This window comes from Pseudophryne corroboree, chromosome 2, assembly GCF_028390025.1.
Source record: "Pseudophryne corroboree isolate aPseCor3 chromosome 2, aPseCor3.hap2, whole genome shotgun sequence".
NCBI classification, from domain to species: domain Eukaryota; kingdom Metazoa; phylum Chordata; class Amphibia; order Anura; family Myobatrachidae; genus Pseudophryne; species Pseudophryne corroboree.
The window spans coordinates 886,777,111-886,793,573 of record NC_086445.1 but is presented as its reverse complement, the minus strand read 5'-3'; the positions used below and the strand labels follow the sequence as shown (position 1 = coordinate 886,793,573).

The window sequence follows — 16,463 nt, the reverse complement described above, 5'->3', positions numbered from 1 at the left end:
TATATATATTACTACACAGGACCATATCTCTAACTTTGGAAATGCCTAGTATGGATCCACTCTCTATTGTTAATATTACATAACAATAAAATATTATTCAACTGAATATATTTATTTGAAAAAATATCATATTTAACTATATTGTTATGACAGCAATATATTTAACATTTTCCTATTGAATTATTTTAAACAATAACCAAAATCAAATGTTCTTAATTTTTATCCATCATTAATATAAACACTGTCAGATTAGGATGGCAATAGTATTTCCACATCTTCTTCAGAAACTGTGTATATTTACCAAAATATAGTACAATAATAAAATTATACAATACTAATAAAACTGTGTAATATCTCTCAATGTTTGGGTATTAAAGTTGACAGATTTTTACCCTTAATGTAAACTAAAAAAAAATTACTCTTAGATTAACAAATATGAAAAAAAATTTTTTTTTTGTTTTTATATTATTATATAGAAAACACGTAAAAAAAATTCCTTTTTTAAATTTTTTTATTGAATCATCATTGTTTGTGCACACAGTGTATGACTATTTTTTTTTCAATACAGGAAAAGAAACTTGATCCACAATGAATCCACAACAAAGAATATGAAAACCATCTTGATCCTACATAACATAATCTGATGCGGTGATATTATTCTTATTAATCTTTATTATAGAAACATATACAATATATTTTTTTCAAGATTTATTTATAAATCTATTACCAGTTATAATATGTTAACCTGTTCAAAGTTCACCCTTTAGAAAATAAAAGTTTTATTCATTGAAAATACTATGTTAGCTTATTGTTTTTATTATTATTCCTCATACTTACAGCACCCTAAAACTTAAATGACGCAATATGTGGGAAATACATACGCGTGTATGTCTTTGAGGGAAACATGGGAAATGATGATAGCGTCAATTGGCTAGATGGTTTACGCCATCAAAGAACCATATATATTTGCTAATCTGATCCCATCCTTACCTTCATAATTTTAATTTCCAATTCCAATTTTTTATATATCAATATTAAAAATTTACTATTTTGCGAGTTTGGAAGCAAATTTGTGTAATGTGTACATTAAACACACAAATATGTTCCGATTGGTAATCTATTCAAATATTATTGCAAATACAATTAGAATATATAAATAGTGGGAGCGCAGAATGAATCCAATATATTATTTTATTTAAAATATTAATATGTCATCCACATAAAAATGCAGTACATGAACTAGCCTAAGAAAAAACAATTGATATTATATAAATGTAAACGAGACTGCCATATCTCCTGAACAAATATGAATAAAAATCCTTTAATAAACCCTAGTTAGGGCTGCATTAATGCTTCATGAAAATCAGCCGTGCGTCCACGAGCTGAAATGATTGTAAAAAGGAGACTGCTAAAAAGTGCCTCTGTTATAAGTCACTGTCCTCCTTATACACAATAGAATCTCATTGGTAGAGAGTGTCCCAGTACTGGACTTGCGGACAACCGTGCTGTAGTATTATGTGGCAAATGGATAGTGATGGTCAAATTCTATTTGTGGTATATCACCTGATGTAGAAGCCTCTCCGTCAAAGGCGCTGTACTGAGCCGGGTTTGCTGGGGCTCTGTGCAGTGAACGTACAGCTGGTCTCGTCACCGGTGTACCATCCAGATGAACACGGTAGTTTAATTCTGCTGAAGGATGCTGTACCAGTCTGGATATGCAACAGTGTAAAAATACTGGAGCAGCAGATTCTCCGTCCGCTGGTGGAAAAATCTGTATTAATTGCGGCTACGGTCCACTGGATGCATGCGGGTCACAGGGTGTTAAGAGAATATAGCAGTCCAAATGAGGTACGTCAAAGGAGTACCTTAACGCGTTTCTCGTCCCACAACGCTGGCCGTTTCATCAGAAGGAAATGAATTTTATTTCATTTCAAAGGTACTCCTTTGAAGGACCTCATTTGGACTGCTATATTCTCCTGACACCCTGTGAGCCGCATGCATCGAGTGGACCGTAGCCGCAATTAATACGGATTTTTACACCAGCGGACGGAGAATCTGCTGCTCCAGTATTTTTACACTGTTGCATATCCAGACTGGTACAGCATCCTTCAGCAGAATTAAACTACCGTGTTCATCTGGATGGTACACCGGTGACGAGACCAGCTGTACGTTCACTGCACAGAGCCCCAGCAAACCCGGCTCAGTACAGCGCCTTTGACGGAGAGGCTTCTACATCAGGTGATATACCACAAATAGAATTTGACCATCACTATCCATTTGCCACAGAATACTACAGCACGGTTGTCCGCAAGTCCAGTACTGGGACACTCTCTACCAATGAGATTCTATTGTGTATAAGGAGGACAGTGACTTATAACAGAGGCACTTTTTAGCAGTCTCCTTTTTACAATCATTTCAGCTCGTGGACGCACGGCTGATTTTCATGAAGCATTAATGCAGCCCTAACTAGGGTTTATTAAAGGTTTTTTATTCATATTTGTTCAGGAGATATGGCAGTCTCGTTTACATTTATATAATATCAATTGTTTTTTCTGAGGCTAGTTCATGTACTGCATTTTTATGTGGATGACATATTAATATTTTAAATAAAACAATATATTGGATTCATTCTGCGCTCCCACTCTTTCTTTTTTCACACTCACTTTGATCCATTGTTGGGGCAGCCCGCCCACAACTGGTGAGCAGCCGCCTGAATCCAACTACATATAGTGTGTGTATTTTAGAGCGCAAATCTTTTGTATATATTTTTTGAATATATAAATGCATTGTTAAGCAAATGCAAATTATTAACAATACAAAACTTGCAATAATTTTTTTGGGATATTATTAGAATATAAATTATATATATATGCATGAACAATCACTGTAATATGGAATATGTGTCTGTACATATATTTTCTCTATTTTTATCTTGAACATATTAGTATGTGAACCCCACCAACATGAACAAACCAAAACAAAACAAAATAAATTTAGAACATTTTCAGGAATGCACGACTTGAAGTATCTCAGAAAGTATATTCCTATTATCGATTTGTCTTTTCAAACAGGACACATGGATGACTCTGTATCCCTCTGTCTTCAGTTCCTTCACCCTGGCTCGCAAGACCGTTTGTGACATATCTAAAAATGAAGTAAAACAGGTAAGTTCTTGAAAGTTAATTTCCATACTTTTGTCCACCTTATCTTTAACTGTAGTCTTCATTTTAAAAGAAATGCAAGGTTTAAAGGTAACAACCCTAATTATAATAAAATATTACAATATATATTTCTCATTGTGACTCTAGATCAGTAGTGCACCGAAGATTTTTCCATCATTTGTATTAGCAATGGTTAAGTTAAAGATATACAAGCACTATAGTAATGGGTTCCATCATAAATTATGTTTCACGGCACAGACAAAATTATCATGTCCAAACAACCCCAAAATATTGCAAAAATCACCATTCAATGGAAGCACTACTGACTAATAAAATACATTCTGAAAGAATGCATTTCTTGGACAAAGCAATGCCGTATGTCTGAGTTTAATTTATTAGTCTGCGGTGCCGATGTTTGATGTATGTATATATATATATATATATATATATATATATATATATATATATATAGTGTCAGTTTGTACTGTGCTCCAAACAATAAATACAATATGCTGCAGTGACCTCCTCGTCAGCTTGGCATAAGATGACTATGTAGATGAAAGGTAATCGGCTGCACTCACACTGCCGTATTCAATGATGCAAAAAGTGTCCCTTTATTGCCTACATGTTTTGTTAAAAATCCCCTTCTTCAGGGACAGATTTCTGTCCAAATAACTTGAAAATATCTACATATATTTAAAAGTTTATTATATCCTGTTTAACACTCTTCTTCCTTATGTCTTTACTCTTTTTTTATTTGTTTTCCTTTTATATTTCAGGCAACTTTGTCTACATGTGTGTTTCCAGAGCTCTGGTCCTCTACATAAAACAAAGATATTTGTATGCTACATGCCAGCATTTTGCTTATACTCCACTCTTGTGATGTCTAAACTTGTAGCCTATAACACTCTGCTAAGACTGTATCCAAAGTAAATCAAATGATGTTTTTTTTTTGAAAAATTTACAAACCATACACAAAATTACAATAGAAAATCAATGTAGGATTAACTTAGTTTCCTATTGAGTTTGGTGATTCAAACTCACAATTTGAATAAGAAGCCTATGGCTAAAACTAATTAAAAATAATAAATGTTAGTGTTATATGTAGGATTTTTTAAGTGCAGGATGATGATCGTTGAGTAGGGCACATTTGTTATCTTGAGGAAACACATTTTTTATGTTACGTTTTTTCAAAAAAAGCATAGCACATATGTCTCACCATATTTAGTTATCTGATAATGCAATCTATATACATTTATTAATTACCTTTAATATTTAAGCTTCATCCTCATCGTTAGCTTCCTGTCTCTTCCAATGTTGAATTTGAATATTTGCACGCTCTAATCTGACTCGAAGATCCATATTCTCATCATAGCTTGAGCTAGGTCGATAAGCCAATTGCAATCTTGAATGCACTTCTGATGCTACAGCTATGCTTCTCAAATTTGTGTTTTCAGGGCTGTATTCAGAGGGTACAGGTGCAGCGGTGGATTTATACTTTCCTGTTGCAGCGGTGGATTCTGAGGGTCCTGAGTCAGCGGTGGATTCTGAGGCAATTTGTCCAGTAGTGGATTCTGAGTGTCCTGGTTTTGGCTTCAATAAATAGGGCCCTGGTGCAGTGGTGGATACATTGAGGCCTCTATAAGCAGTGGATACATAGTCTCCATGTAAGTTGTTGTATACATAGGGTCCTGATAAAGTGGAGGATACATAGGGTCCTGTAAAAGTAGTGGATACATAGGGTCTTGATGCAGGGATGGATACATAGGGTTCTGCTAAAATTGAGGATACATAGTGTCCTGTTACAGTCGTGGATACAGAGGGTTCTGTTGCAGTGGTGGATACATAGGGTCCTGCTGAAGTGGAGGATACATAGGGTCCTGTAAAAGTAGTGGATACATAGGGTCTTGATGCAGGGATGGATACATAGGGTTCTGCTAAAATTGAGGATACATAGTGTCCTGTTATAGTCGTGGATACAGAGGGTTCTGTTGCAGTGGTGGATACATAGGGTCCTGCTGAAGTGGAGGATACATAGGGTCCTGTAAAAGTAGTGGATACATAGGGTCTTGATGCAGGGATGGATACATAGGGTTCTGCTAAAGTTGAGGATACATAGTGTCCTGTTACAGTCGTGCATACATAGGGTTCTGTTGCAGTGGTGGATACATAGGGTCTTGGTGCAGGGATGGATGCATAGGGTCCTGCAAAAGTGGAGGATACACAGGGTCCTGTTTCACGTATGGATACATAGGGTCCTGATAATGTCGAGGATACATAGGGTCCTGTTAAAGTAGTGGATACATAGGGTCTTGGTGCAGGGATGGATACATAGGGTTCTGATAATGTCGAGGATACATAGGGTCCTGTTAAAGTAGTGGATAGATAGGGTCCTGCTGCAGTGGTGGATACATAGGGTCCTGGTAAAGTGTAGGATGCATATGGTCCTGTTAAAGTGGTGGAAACATTGGTACTTGCTGCAGCAGTGGATACAGAGTATACTGGTAAAGTGGTGGATACATAGGTTACTGTTGCAGTGGTGGATACATAGGGTCCTGGTAAAGTGGTGGATACATCTGTTCCTGCTGCAGGGGTGGATACAGATTCTCCTGGTAAAGTGGTGTATAGATAGGTTCCAGGTGCAGCGCTCGTTGCATACTCTCTGTGTGTAGAGCTTGTTACATAGTCTCCACGTGTACAGCTGGATACAAAGGTTCCTGCTGTAGCATTGGATATACAAGAAGGATTATCTGATCTGGACATTCTTTGTCTTTCTTCTGTCAACAGTTGCATGAAAGTGGAAATCATGCGTGTGATGGTAATAGTCTCATACTGCCATGCTAGCATTTGATTTATACTGTGCTGCATCTGTTGGTAGTTGATTGCTGCCACATTCTGTGATGAAACAAGATGATCGTAAAAATTTGCAAGAGTGACAAGTGCTTGATTCTGTTGTCTTTGTGTTGTGTTGAGAATCTGTATATTATTATTCAGCTGATTTATTTGATGTTCAATTTTTTTCATTTCTTCATTTCTATTCCTCTCAATTAGCTGCATGGTTTCCTTTAAAGAATCCTGTTGGCTAATGGTTTGTGATCTGCTAACGTCACATTCTGTGTGTATAAAAAGTTCTAGGTACAGTTAATACATCAATTTACAGACAATTTATTAAGTATAGTTAGAAGAACCAAAAAATCAAGTTATAAAAAAACCAGTATCTATTAATGATAGTGGATCTCATTAAAATCTATGTTTTATACATTAAAAAAATTTACCTTGATTTGTAGAGTCCAGGAATTGGTCTTGAAGACCATGGTCAATTACACTAGAATGTGCAGTCTCTGCATTCAATTCCACCTGGTTGGTATCTTCTGTATCAATATTACTTTTCTGGCTGTGCAATACAGGCTCCTCATTAATGTTATCCTGTGTCTGTGTGGCAGTCACCATGTTGCTTTCTATGGCTTAAAACATAATAGATAAATACCATTAATCTTAAACATAGTTTTTAACCATATTGAATATCAATGATAGTACATTTTAATTATATTGATCAAAATAAATACCTTTATCTAACATTAAAGGGTTTAGCATGGTTGAATTTTCTTCCTCCATGAAAGGATCATCCATTGTTGATTGTTCTTGCCTCATGGATGTTTCATTTACCGTGGAAGTCTCTACCGTAGTGGAACTTTGAACCACAGAAGAATATTCTTGCATCATTGATGTTTGGTCCGCCGTGGAATGATCATCCACTCTTGCCGAATGTTTCAGCATTGATGGTTCGGCCACAAAGGAAGTATCATCCACTGTCGAAGTATGTTGCAGCATTGATGGTTGGTCCAACATGGTAGCATGGTCCGCTGTTGCATCATGATGCAGCATTGATGGTTCGTCCACCATGGAAGGATTGTCCAATGTTAAAATATGTGGCATCACTGATGGTTCATCCGCAGTTGGAGGAAAATTGTCTGTCATAACTGTTTTTGTTTCAGAAAAAGAAACTTTCCTTGAAATTGTTGTAAAGGAACCTGAAATAAATAATAGGTATATTTAACATTGCATACATATAAATACATAATATTTGATAGACATTACAATATTTCTAGCATTATAAAACTGTGTAAAGCATACCTCAAAAATGTATTTACTTATATTTTTTTACTAATATTTTTTAATACATATAATATTTTATTATATTTATTATTATTATTTTATTACAACAGAAAAAAAGCCTTTTTGGCTCAATAATATAGCTTCTAATCCAATTTTTGATTTATTTCTACAACATAGGGTAAAACATTATAGCTAGCACAATATTATTTTACAGTAGGAGGGCATGTTTATAAAATTAGAATAAGATGCTAGATAGCATGTGTGTATGTTTTTAGGTTCAACGCTAACTCAGGAAAGTAGGTAGCAATTTACAACACACTGTGGAAATATTTGACTAAAAATCTGTAAAAAAAAAAGGTGAGTCTAATACAAAGCTCTAACACTTATCTGTGTGGCCGGTAAGGGGGTGACAGTTAAAAATCATTACTGGTCGGCCTTGCGTGGATGAATAGTGACAAGACATAAGTGTATGGAGAAGGGTTGTCGGTACTTAGTTATATAGTAAAAAATTTCAACATGGGTTTTTAATTCTGTTTTTGTTCTCACATTCCTCGTTAAGTGATGTGTTGTGTAAGGTGCCTAGCTCAGCTACCGCTGTATTATTTGCAGGTTCCCATTCCCAATTGTTGTCCAAGTTGATCCTTAAATAGGAAGAAAAATAACTAATTAAATTAAGAAGGTTGGACTCAGGTCTACTTATTTCTCATGTCAATCTAATGACCATGTCTACATAATAAATGTTGACTTTTAGTAGCCCAATCAATGTTTATCTACCTAATGACCTCCTACATGAAAAAATTAAGTTCGGATATCTTACATATATAACATAGTGAGGGTTGCCTGTAGTCCACACATTTACAGCATTTAGAAGAGTAGCATCAGCAGCAGGATTGGGCTGACAAAGAATGGCATAATTCTCCTTTGCGCCTGCAATTTTACCCATTGGCGGCAGCAGCGTTCGTAGAATGTCCTTTATAAGTGTAATTATTGATAATCAATTACAAAGTAATCAGTTAACTTTTGGTATATCTCGTTGATAAAACGAGAGACATAAGTAAGAGATTTTAATTTAATTAATTTATTTTGATTATACTAGCATTTACTTAGCAATTAACTATTTTTTTCAGCTAATAATTATATATGTATTTAAAAAAAAAAATTACATTGATTTTTAATTATGACCAAAGTATTTATTTTGGCTCAATAGAACAAAGAAATTAACAGTATATGTTTTCATATGCACTATATTTTGAAATATCTTACATAAACTATTTATTATATAACTCACGATATAACATCATACAATATTGCAAACATTATTTACTGTTTAGTTGTAACGTTTTTACTTTTGTTTTAAATTTTTTACCAGACTGTTGCTCTTCCAAATTCTTCTGCTTTTTCTTATGTGTTTTCTTTTGATTTTTTTCTTGAGCAACCTTAAGTTCTTTAGCAAATATAAAAAATAAAATAAAAATATTACAGTTACTAAACATTTTAATATCACACACACACACACACACACACACACACACACACACACACACACACACACACATTGAGTAAACCTTATCCTAAATGATGGGTTCAGGTACTAATTTGGATATACAATTTGAAAGTATTTGTACTAACTGCATATCATAATGAGATCGCATGGCGATGGTGTCCAAATTGAAGCACAGAGTGCATTTATGTTTAATATACACATTATACACAAACCCGTAAGGTCATTTTATACAATTTTTTAACATACTTTGTGCATTAAACAAAGTGTGTGTATATTTACACAATTAATTTGTTTCATATACACATTATACAAACAGCCTGAAGGTCAATTTATGTAATTTTCTTTATAATGTTGTGTATTAAAATAATTATTTTCACATTTGCCATCATAAAACAAATTTTTCACTATCTTACTCTCCCATTAAAATATATGTGTAAACATTTTTTATTTTATTGATTGATATTGGGCTATGGCATACTCCACCTATGTTTGTGTGTATATAGATATAGACACACACACATCTGGTGGATTGATATTTTTCATGGACAATACGCTATATATATCTATCTATCTATCTATCTATCTATCTATCTATCTAGATATAGTTATATACATATTTATAGTTTGTAAAATAGTTACCCTGGGAACCAGTGGGTGGCCTCTCGTCATCTTGTACCATTCTAAAGTGCTCTTCTAGTTTTTTCTCCCAAACCTTTTGGAGTTTTCTTCTACACTTTATTTTATGATTTGTCTTCCTCTTACAGTCACGTAGTCTCTTTTTGCAGCTTTCAGGAGTTCGATGTATATCTCGAGCTGTAGACACAGATTTTGCTATTTCTTCCCAAGTATTATTTTTAAATTTCTGGTGTACATTAAAAGCTTCGGGACCAAATAGCTGACATGTATGATGAATAACTTGGTCAATGAGGGTGTCTGTTTCATCATCTGTGAACTTTGGGGCCCTGTGGATGCTTCCTTCATCAGGAGATTCATATTCATCATGAGAAGCATCACTGTGACTCTTCTGACTGTGAGATGTTTCAGCTTCATCTTGAGTAAGTGAGGTTCGTTTTCTGCTACCACCCTCTGCCATTTTTTAAAACTAAGACAATCTAAATAAAGACAAAGATTTACTAAATAATTCTATATATATGTTCTATAATTTTTTTCTATTAATCATTTATTAATTAAGAATTATGTTTTCAATTTATCTGGAGCCATGCACTGATACTTAGATGCCAAATAATTCACTAGCCTTGAAACATCCATCGATGGTAGTAAACCATCTGTTTCTCCCCATCAATGTTAAAATTATTCAAACCTGATATAGACCTTGAAAAAGGGACAGCATAGTCCAGAAACGCGTTGGTTTGCCATGCTGTGCCTTATTCCATAATCAAGACGGACAATCTCTGCATGCTTTGGGTAACATTTGTGATTCTAAACTCTGGAGCCTACTGCTTTCTCAACACCTGCGGCTCACACCAAATATAAGGGTACGATCACTTTCCTGCCTTCATTGTGAATCACAACGTGTTTGAGATTTTTTTTTTTCATATTTTTTTTCTTTTATGAAATATTTTACATTATACATTATACATATCAGCGGATTGGTTGCCATGGACAACTTCTCCACTGGCTCACTTTAACACACTTTTCAATGCTTCATGAATAGATCACTATGGGAGAGACGTCATGAGATCTCTGCCATAGCAGCGACGTACAGACACTAGAGGTCAGTAATGACCTCTAGTATCTGTCACTGGAGACGGCTACAGCGGACGCCCACACAGTCCACGGCGTCTGCTGCAGACGGGGAGCGGGCAGGCGGCGGTGACTGCGGACACAGGACGCAGCGCACTGGGCGTATGCACTGCTTGAATGCACAAATAACCGCTCATGGCAATACCAAATCAATATCAGCAGCATAACTATTTCTCAAGTAACAGTGTTTTAAGTGGGATGGCCATGGGTGTGTTCAGCTGCGATGTGAAAAGTGTGAGTGGACAAATATGGTCACTAAAGGGTCTATTCATACAGAAAACGAAAACATAATTGATACTTATCACTACACATCGCATTGCTTTGATGCGATGTATAGCTGTGATAAGTAGCAATTAATGTATACTTACCCTTAAGACGATGCGCTGCGGTGTCTAGGGCTATTGCGGTGAGGTCTGCTCCAGCGGTCCTTCCCAGCGATGCGCGGGGTACAGCGGAGGGTCACTTTGCGCATGCGCAGGGTGTTTACCTCCCGTCAGCCCGCAGTAGTTGCTGTGAGGTCGGGGGGCAGAGCCAGCGCGAGGTGCAGAGCAGTGATCGGGGAAGCATTGAGCTTCCCTGATGTCTCCGCACTACAGTTCAGGTTACGGCGTCCTGAGATGGCGAACCTGGACTCCATGGAGAAGCGGAAAGCAGAGCTTTCCACACCTTCATGAATCGCACTCACCATTCAAAGGTATGGTGATGCGATTCAGGCACAGAGCGGGGGTAACGCTGGAGAAGTCAGAGACTTCTACACGTTAACCCGCTCTGTGAATTGCAGTAGGCAGAGAAAAGCCCTGTTTACCGCCAAAAAAAGGTCTTTTCAATGCTACATGAATAGACCCCTAACTGTGCTATGGGAGACCATATATGGTTTCAGTCATAGATGGCCATCCTAGCTTCCATGAAAGACCCGCTGACCAATCAAAGATCAGGGGTGGTGAGTCACGGGTGCTGTGGTCTAAACTACGATCGTTATAAAAAAAAAATATATATATATATATATATATATATATATATTTTTAGAACATACATAAATATTGGTTTAGGCTGAGATAGTGATGTACAGAAAACATAGGTTCTCCACCATCGCTGGGAAAAGTATTCTACATCGGTCATAAACCTTGAATTAATTTGATTCATAGATGAACGATAGTCATCCCTAGTGTATTTATCTATGTGGGATAGCACAAATGTATGTTGTGACAATAATCCTTCCTCACATCCAAGACACAGTTGCCACACCCTGCAGGGCTCTGCAATGTGATAAGGGTTGGGTGACATAGCTGTGTATCTGTGCAGTGATGCTAGATGTCTTTAGCATGATGAACAGGCAGCCAAGCATGGAGTTTAATCGGCGCCATTTTGTAATTGGGAACGTACTGTCAGTCACTCTGACTGCAAAACGGCAATAAAACACAGCTATGTTATCACAAAACCAGATAAGTTTACAAAGCCAGATAAAACTGTTCCAGTAACTGTAGTACGATTGGTTGTAATGGATGCAGGGCCGAGGTGTGGTATGGTTAGCAGAGGGTATCTTTAAGATGGATGTAACACATTAATGTAGATTGCTGCATTTGACTGTCAGAAGGAGTTAATCTAAAAAAACCAAGCAGCTAGTGATAGTGAACTCGGTATTATGTAGATCTTGAGGAGGAAACATTTATAAAGAGTGTGTGTGTTTTGTATTTGTCTGAAACGACCTATATTTTCTTCTAACTGTGAAGAATAGAATTAGATGAAAGTTTGAAATTTACCTTAACAGGAAATACAATTATCTTATTGTAAAAAATCAATAGAATACAGCATACCCGGTTTAGTGGTCTCTGGCGCAGTGGGTAAATACAGATTACTTACGCTGACACTCATGAGCGCTGTTCTCAAAATGGCGCCTAAGCAAGGGTCGATCTTGGCTTTTATAATCAATGTGAAACAAACCATCCTACTGCCTAATATTCTAAGTTTCTCATTGGTTCAGCTGTGTGGTAAGATAATGCATCATCTGACATATATCATATCCAACCAATTGGATATCGGAAGCTGAATAATGGGTTTGGTTTGAGGGGGTAGGGCGTTGGACTTTTTAATTATTGGCATGAGTTATTTTTTTTTTGGGGGGGAAATATAATCCTTTTGAAAAGTTTAAGGACTAGTGTTAGCTTAACATAAAGCATCCAGCAAGGTCTCATGAATGCCAGGGTGACAAGGGCTGTCATGAATGGCTGTCAAGAGACACACACACACACACACACACACATACACACACACACACACACACACACACACACACAGACAGACACACACACTCACTCCCACACACTCACTCCCACACACTCACTCCCACACACTCACTACTTGTCCAACCCATGCTGCCAGGCAGGGATAGCTTGAAGACCTTGGGGCTGTCAGGGATGTGAGAGGGCAGCCTGGGACATGTAGTGCCATGCCTTGTGGGGGAGGACTAGGAGCGTCCCGTTTAGCGGCTAGCCATGGGCGTCTCATCAGTGAAGGCTTGCAGCTGTGCCTTGATGAGGGCGCCCTGTCATCGCGGGGTGCAGGACACACACACACACACACACACACACACTCACTCCCACACACTCACTCCCACACACTCACTACTTGTCCAACCCATGCTGCCAGGCAGGGATAGCTTGAAGACCTTGGGGCTGTCAGGGATGTGAGAGGGCAGCCTGGGACATGTAGTGCCATGCCTTGTGGGGGAGGACTAGGAGCGTCCCGTTTAGCGGCTAGCCATGGGCGTCTCATCAGTGAAGGCTTGCAGCTGTGCCTTGATGAGGGCGCCCTGTCATCGCGGGGTGCAGGACACACACACACACACACACACACACACACACACACACTCACTCCCACACACTCACTCCCACACACTCACTACTTGTCCAACCCATGCTGCCAGGCAGGGATAGCTTGAAGACCTTGGGGCTGTCAGGGATGTGAGAGGGCAGCCTGGGACATGTAGTGCCATGCCTTGTGGGGGAGGACTAGGAGCGTCCCGTTTAGCGGCTAGCCATGGGCGTCTCATCAGTGAAGGCTTGCAGCTGTGCCTTGATGAGGGCGCCCTGTCATCGCGGGGTGCAGGACACACACACACACACACACACACACACACACACACACTCACTCCCACACACTCACTCCCACACACTCACTACTTGTCCAACCCATGCTGCCAGGCAGGGATAGCTTGAAGACCTTGGGGCTGTCAGGGATGTGAGAGGGCAGCCTGGGACATGTAGTGCCATGCCTTGTGGGGGAGGACTAGGAGCGTCCCGTTTAGCGGCTAGCCATGGGCGTCTCATCAGTGAAGGCTTGCAGCTGTGCCTTGATGAGGGCGCCCTGTCATCGCGGGGTGCAGGACACACACACACACACACACACACACACACACACACACACACTCACTCCCACACACTCACTCCCACACACTCACTACTTGTCCAACCCATGCTGCCAGGCAGGGATAGCTTGAAGACCTTGGGGCTGTCAGGGATGTGAGAGGGCAGCCTGGGACATGTAGTGCCATGCCTTGTGGGGGAGGACTAGGAGCGTCCCGTTTAGCGGCTAGCCATGGGCGTCTCATCAGTGAAGGCTTGCAGCTGTGCCTTGATGAGGGCGCCCTGTCATCGCGGGGTGCAGGACACACACACACACACACACACACACACACTCACTCCCACACACTCACTCCCACACACTCACTACTTGTCCAACCCATGCTGCCAGGCAGGGATAGCTTGAAGACCTTGGGGCTGTCAGGGATGTGAGAGGGCAGCCTGGGACATGTAGTGCCATGCCTTGTGGGGGAGGACTAGGAGCGTCCCGTTTAGCGGCTAGCCATGGGCGTCTCATCAGTGAAGGCTTGCAGCTGTGCCTTGATGAGGGCGCCCTGTCATCGCGGGGTGCAGGACACACACACACACACACACACACACACACTCACTCCCACACACTCACTCCCACACACTCACTACTTGTCCAACCCATGCTGCCAGGCAGGGATAGCTTGAAGACCTTGGGGCTGTCAGGGATGTGAGAGGGCAGCCTGGGACATGTAGTGCCATGCCTTGTGGGGGAGGACTAGGAGCCGTTTAGCGGCTAGCCATGGGCGTCTCATCAGTGAAGGCTTGCAGCTGTGCCTTGATGAGGGCGCCCTGTCATCGCGGGGTGCAGGACACACACACACACACACACACACACACACACACACTCACTCCCACACACTCACTCCCACACACTCACTACTTGTCCAACCCATGCTGCCAGGCAGGGATAGCTTGAAGACCTTGGGCCCATGCTGCCAGGCAGGGATAGCTTGAAGACCTTGGGGCTGTCAGGGATGTGAGAGGGCAGCCTGGGACATGTAGTGCCATGCCTTGTGGGGGAGGACTAGGAGCGTCCCGTTTAGCGGCTAGCCATGGGCGTCTCATCAGTGAAGGCTTGCAGCTGTGCCTTGATGAGGGCGCCCTGTCATCGCGGGGTGCAGGACACACACACACACACACACACACACACTCACTCCCACACACTCACTCCCACACACTCACTACTTGTCCAACCCATGCTGCCAGGCAGGGATAGCTTGAAGACCTTGGGGCTGTCAGGGATGTGAGAGGGCAGCCTGGGACATGTAGTGCCATGCCTTGTGGGGGAGGACTAGGAGCGTCCCGTTTAGCGGCTAGCCATGGGCGTCTCATCAGTGAAGGCTTGCAGCTGTGCCTTGATGAGGGCGCCCTGTCATCGCGGGGTGCAGGACACACACACACACACACACACACACACACACACACACACACACACACACACACTCAATAGCTTTGTTAATGTCGATACGTTAAATTTCTAACATTTACCTGTCGACCTATTAACTGTCTAGCTTAATTTAAGTCGATGTTCTAAGAGTCGACCTTTTATTTGTCGATCTAATATCTGTCTACCTTTGTTAATTTCGATATGTTAAATTTCTAACATTTACCTGTCGACCTATTAACTGTCTAGCTTAATTTAAGTCGATGTTCTAAGAGTCGACCTTTTATTTGTCGATCTAATATCTGTCTACCTTTGTTAATTTCGATATGTTAAATTTCTAACATTTAACTGTCGACCTATTAACTGTCTAGCTTAATTTAAGTCGATGTTCTAAGAGTCGACCTTTTATTTGTCGATCTAATATCTGTCTACCTTTGTTAATTTCGATATGTTAAATTTCTAACATTTAACTGTCGACCTATTAACTGTCTAGCTTAATTTAAGTCGATGTTCTAAGAGTCGACCTTTTATTTGTCGATCTAATATCTGTCTAGCTTTGTTAATTTCGATATGTTAAATTTCTAACATTTACCTGTCGACCTATTAACTGTCTAGCTTAATTTAAGTCGATGCTATAATCGTTCGATCTTTTAGTTGTCATACTATTTATATTGTCGGACTTCTCAATGTCGATATATGTTCCGTCTAGGATGCGTATGCCGAACACAATGGTATGTCTAACTTTATGAATCGATTAGTTACACGTCGTACTAATGTGTTTGTCGACTAAAATGACATCGACTTTAAACCCAAGTCTACCTTGTACATGTCGACCTAAACAGTCTGTCTATCTAGCGCTGCCGATCAAAGTGCTGTCTGCAAACACTACATCGATACCGCGTCCCAGACCCGTATAAAATGGGGACACTTGCCTGCCGTACTGTGTAAAATGGGGACACTTGCCTGTTGTACTGTGTAAAATGGGGGCACGTGCCTGCCGCAATGTGTAAAATGGGGACACTTGCCTGTTGTACTGTGTAAAATGGGGGCACGTGCCTGCCGCAATGTGTAAAATGGGGACACTTGCCTGCCGGAATGTGTAAAATGGGGACACTTGCCTGCCGGAATGTGTAAAATGGGGGCAC

At 39.9% G+C, this 16,463-nt stretch overlaps 1 protein-coding gene across 2 annotated transcripts; it reads right to left on the bottom strand.

The window, feature by feature from the left end:
• Nucleotides 1-3,058: 3,058 nt before the first annotated feature.
• On the bottom strand, nt 3,059-10,541 carry LOC135049962 (serine-rich adhesin for platelets-like). Of its 2 annotated transcripts, none has more exons than XM_063956000.1 (6): nt 9,421-10,541; nt 8,644-8,721; nt 6,728-7,192; nt 6,437-6,625; nt 4,428-6,292; nt 3,059-3,144 (listed from the first exon to the last, which is right to left on the bottom strand). In XM_063956000.1, the coding sequence occupies exons 1-5, from the start codon at nt 9,872-9,874 to the stop codon at nt 4,437-4,439; spliced, it is 3,042 nt and encodes a 1,013-aa protein (XP_063812070.1). In that variant the 5' UTR covers nt 9,875-10,541; the 3' UTR covers nt 3,059-3,144; nt 4,428-4,436. The 2 variants fall into 2 exon arrangements, with proteins under 2 accessions (XP_063812070.1, XP_063812071.1); XM_063956001.1 differs by having other exon boundaries at nt 4,428-6,274; nt 9,421-10,130.
• Nucleotides 10,542-16,463: the final 5,922 nt, after the last annotated feature.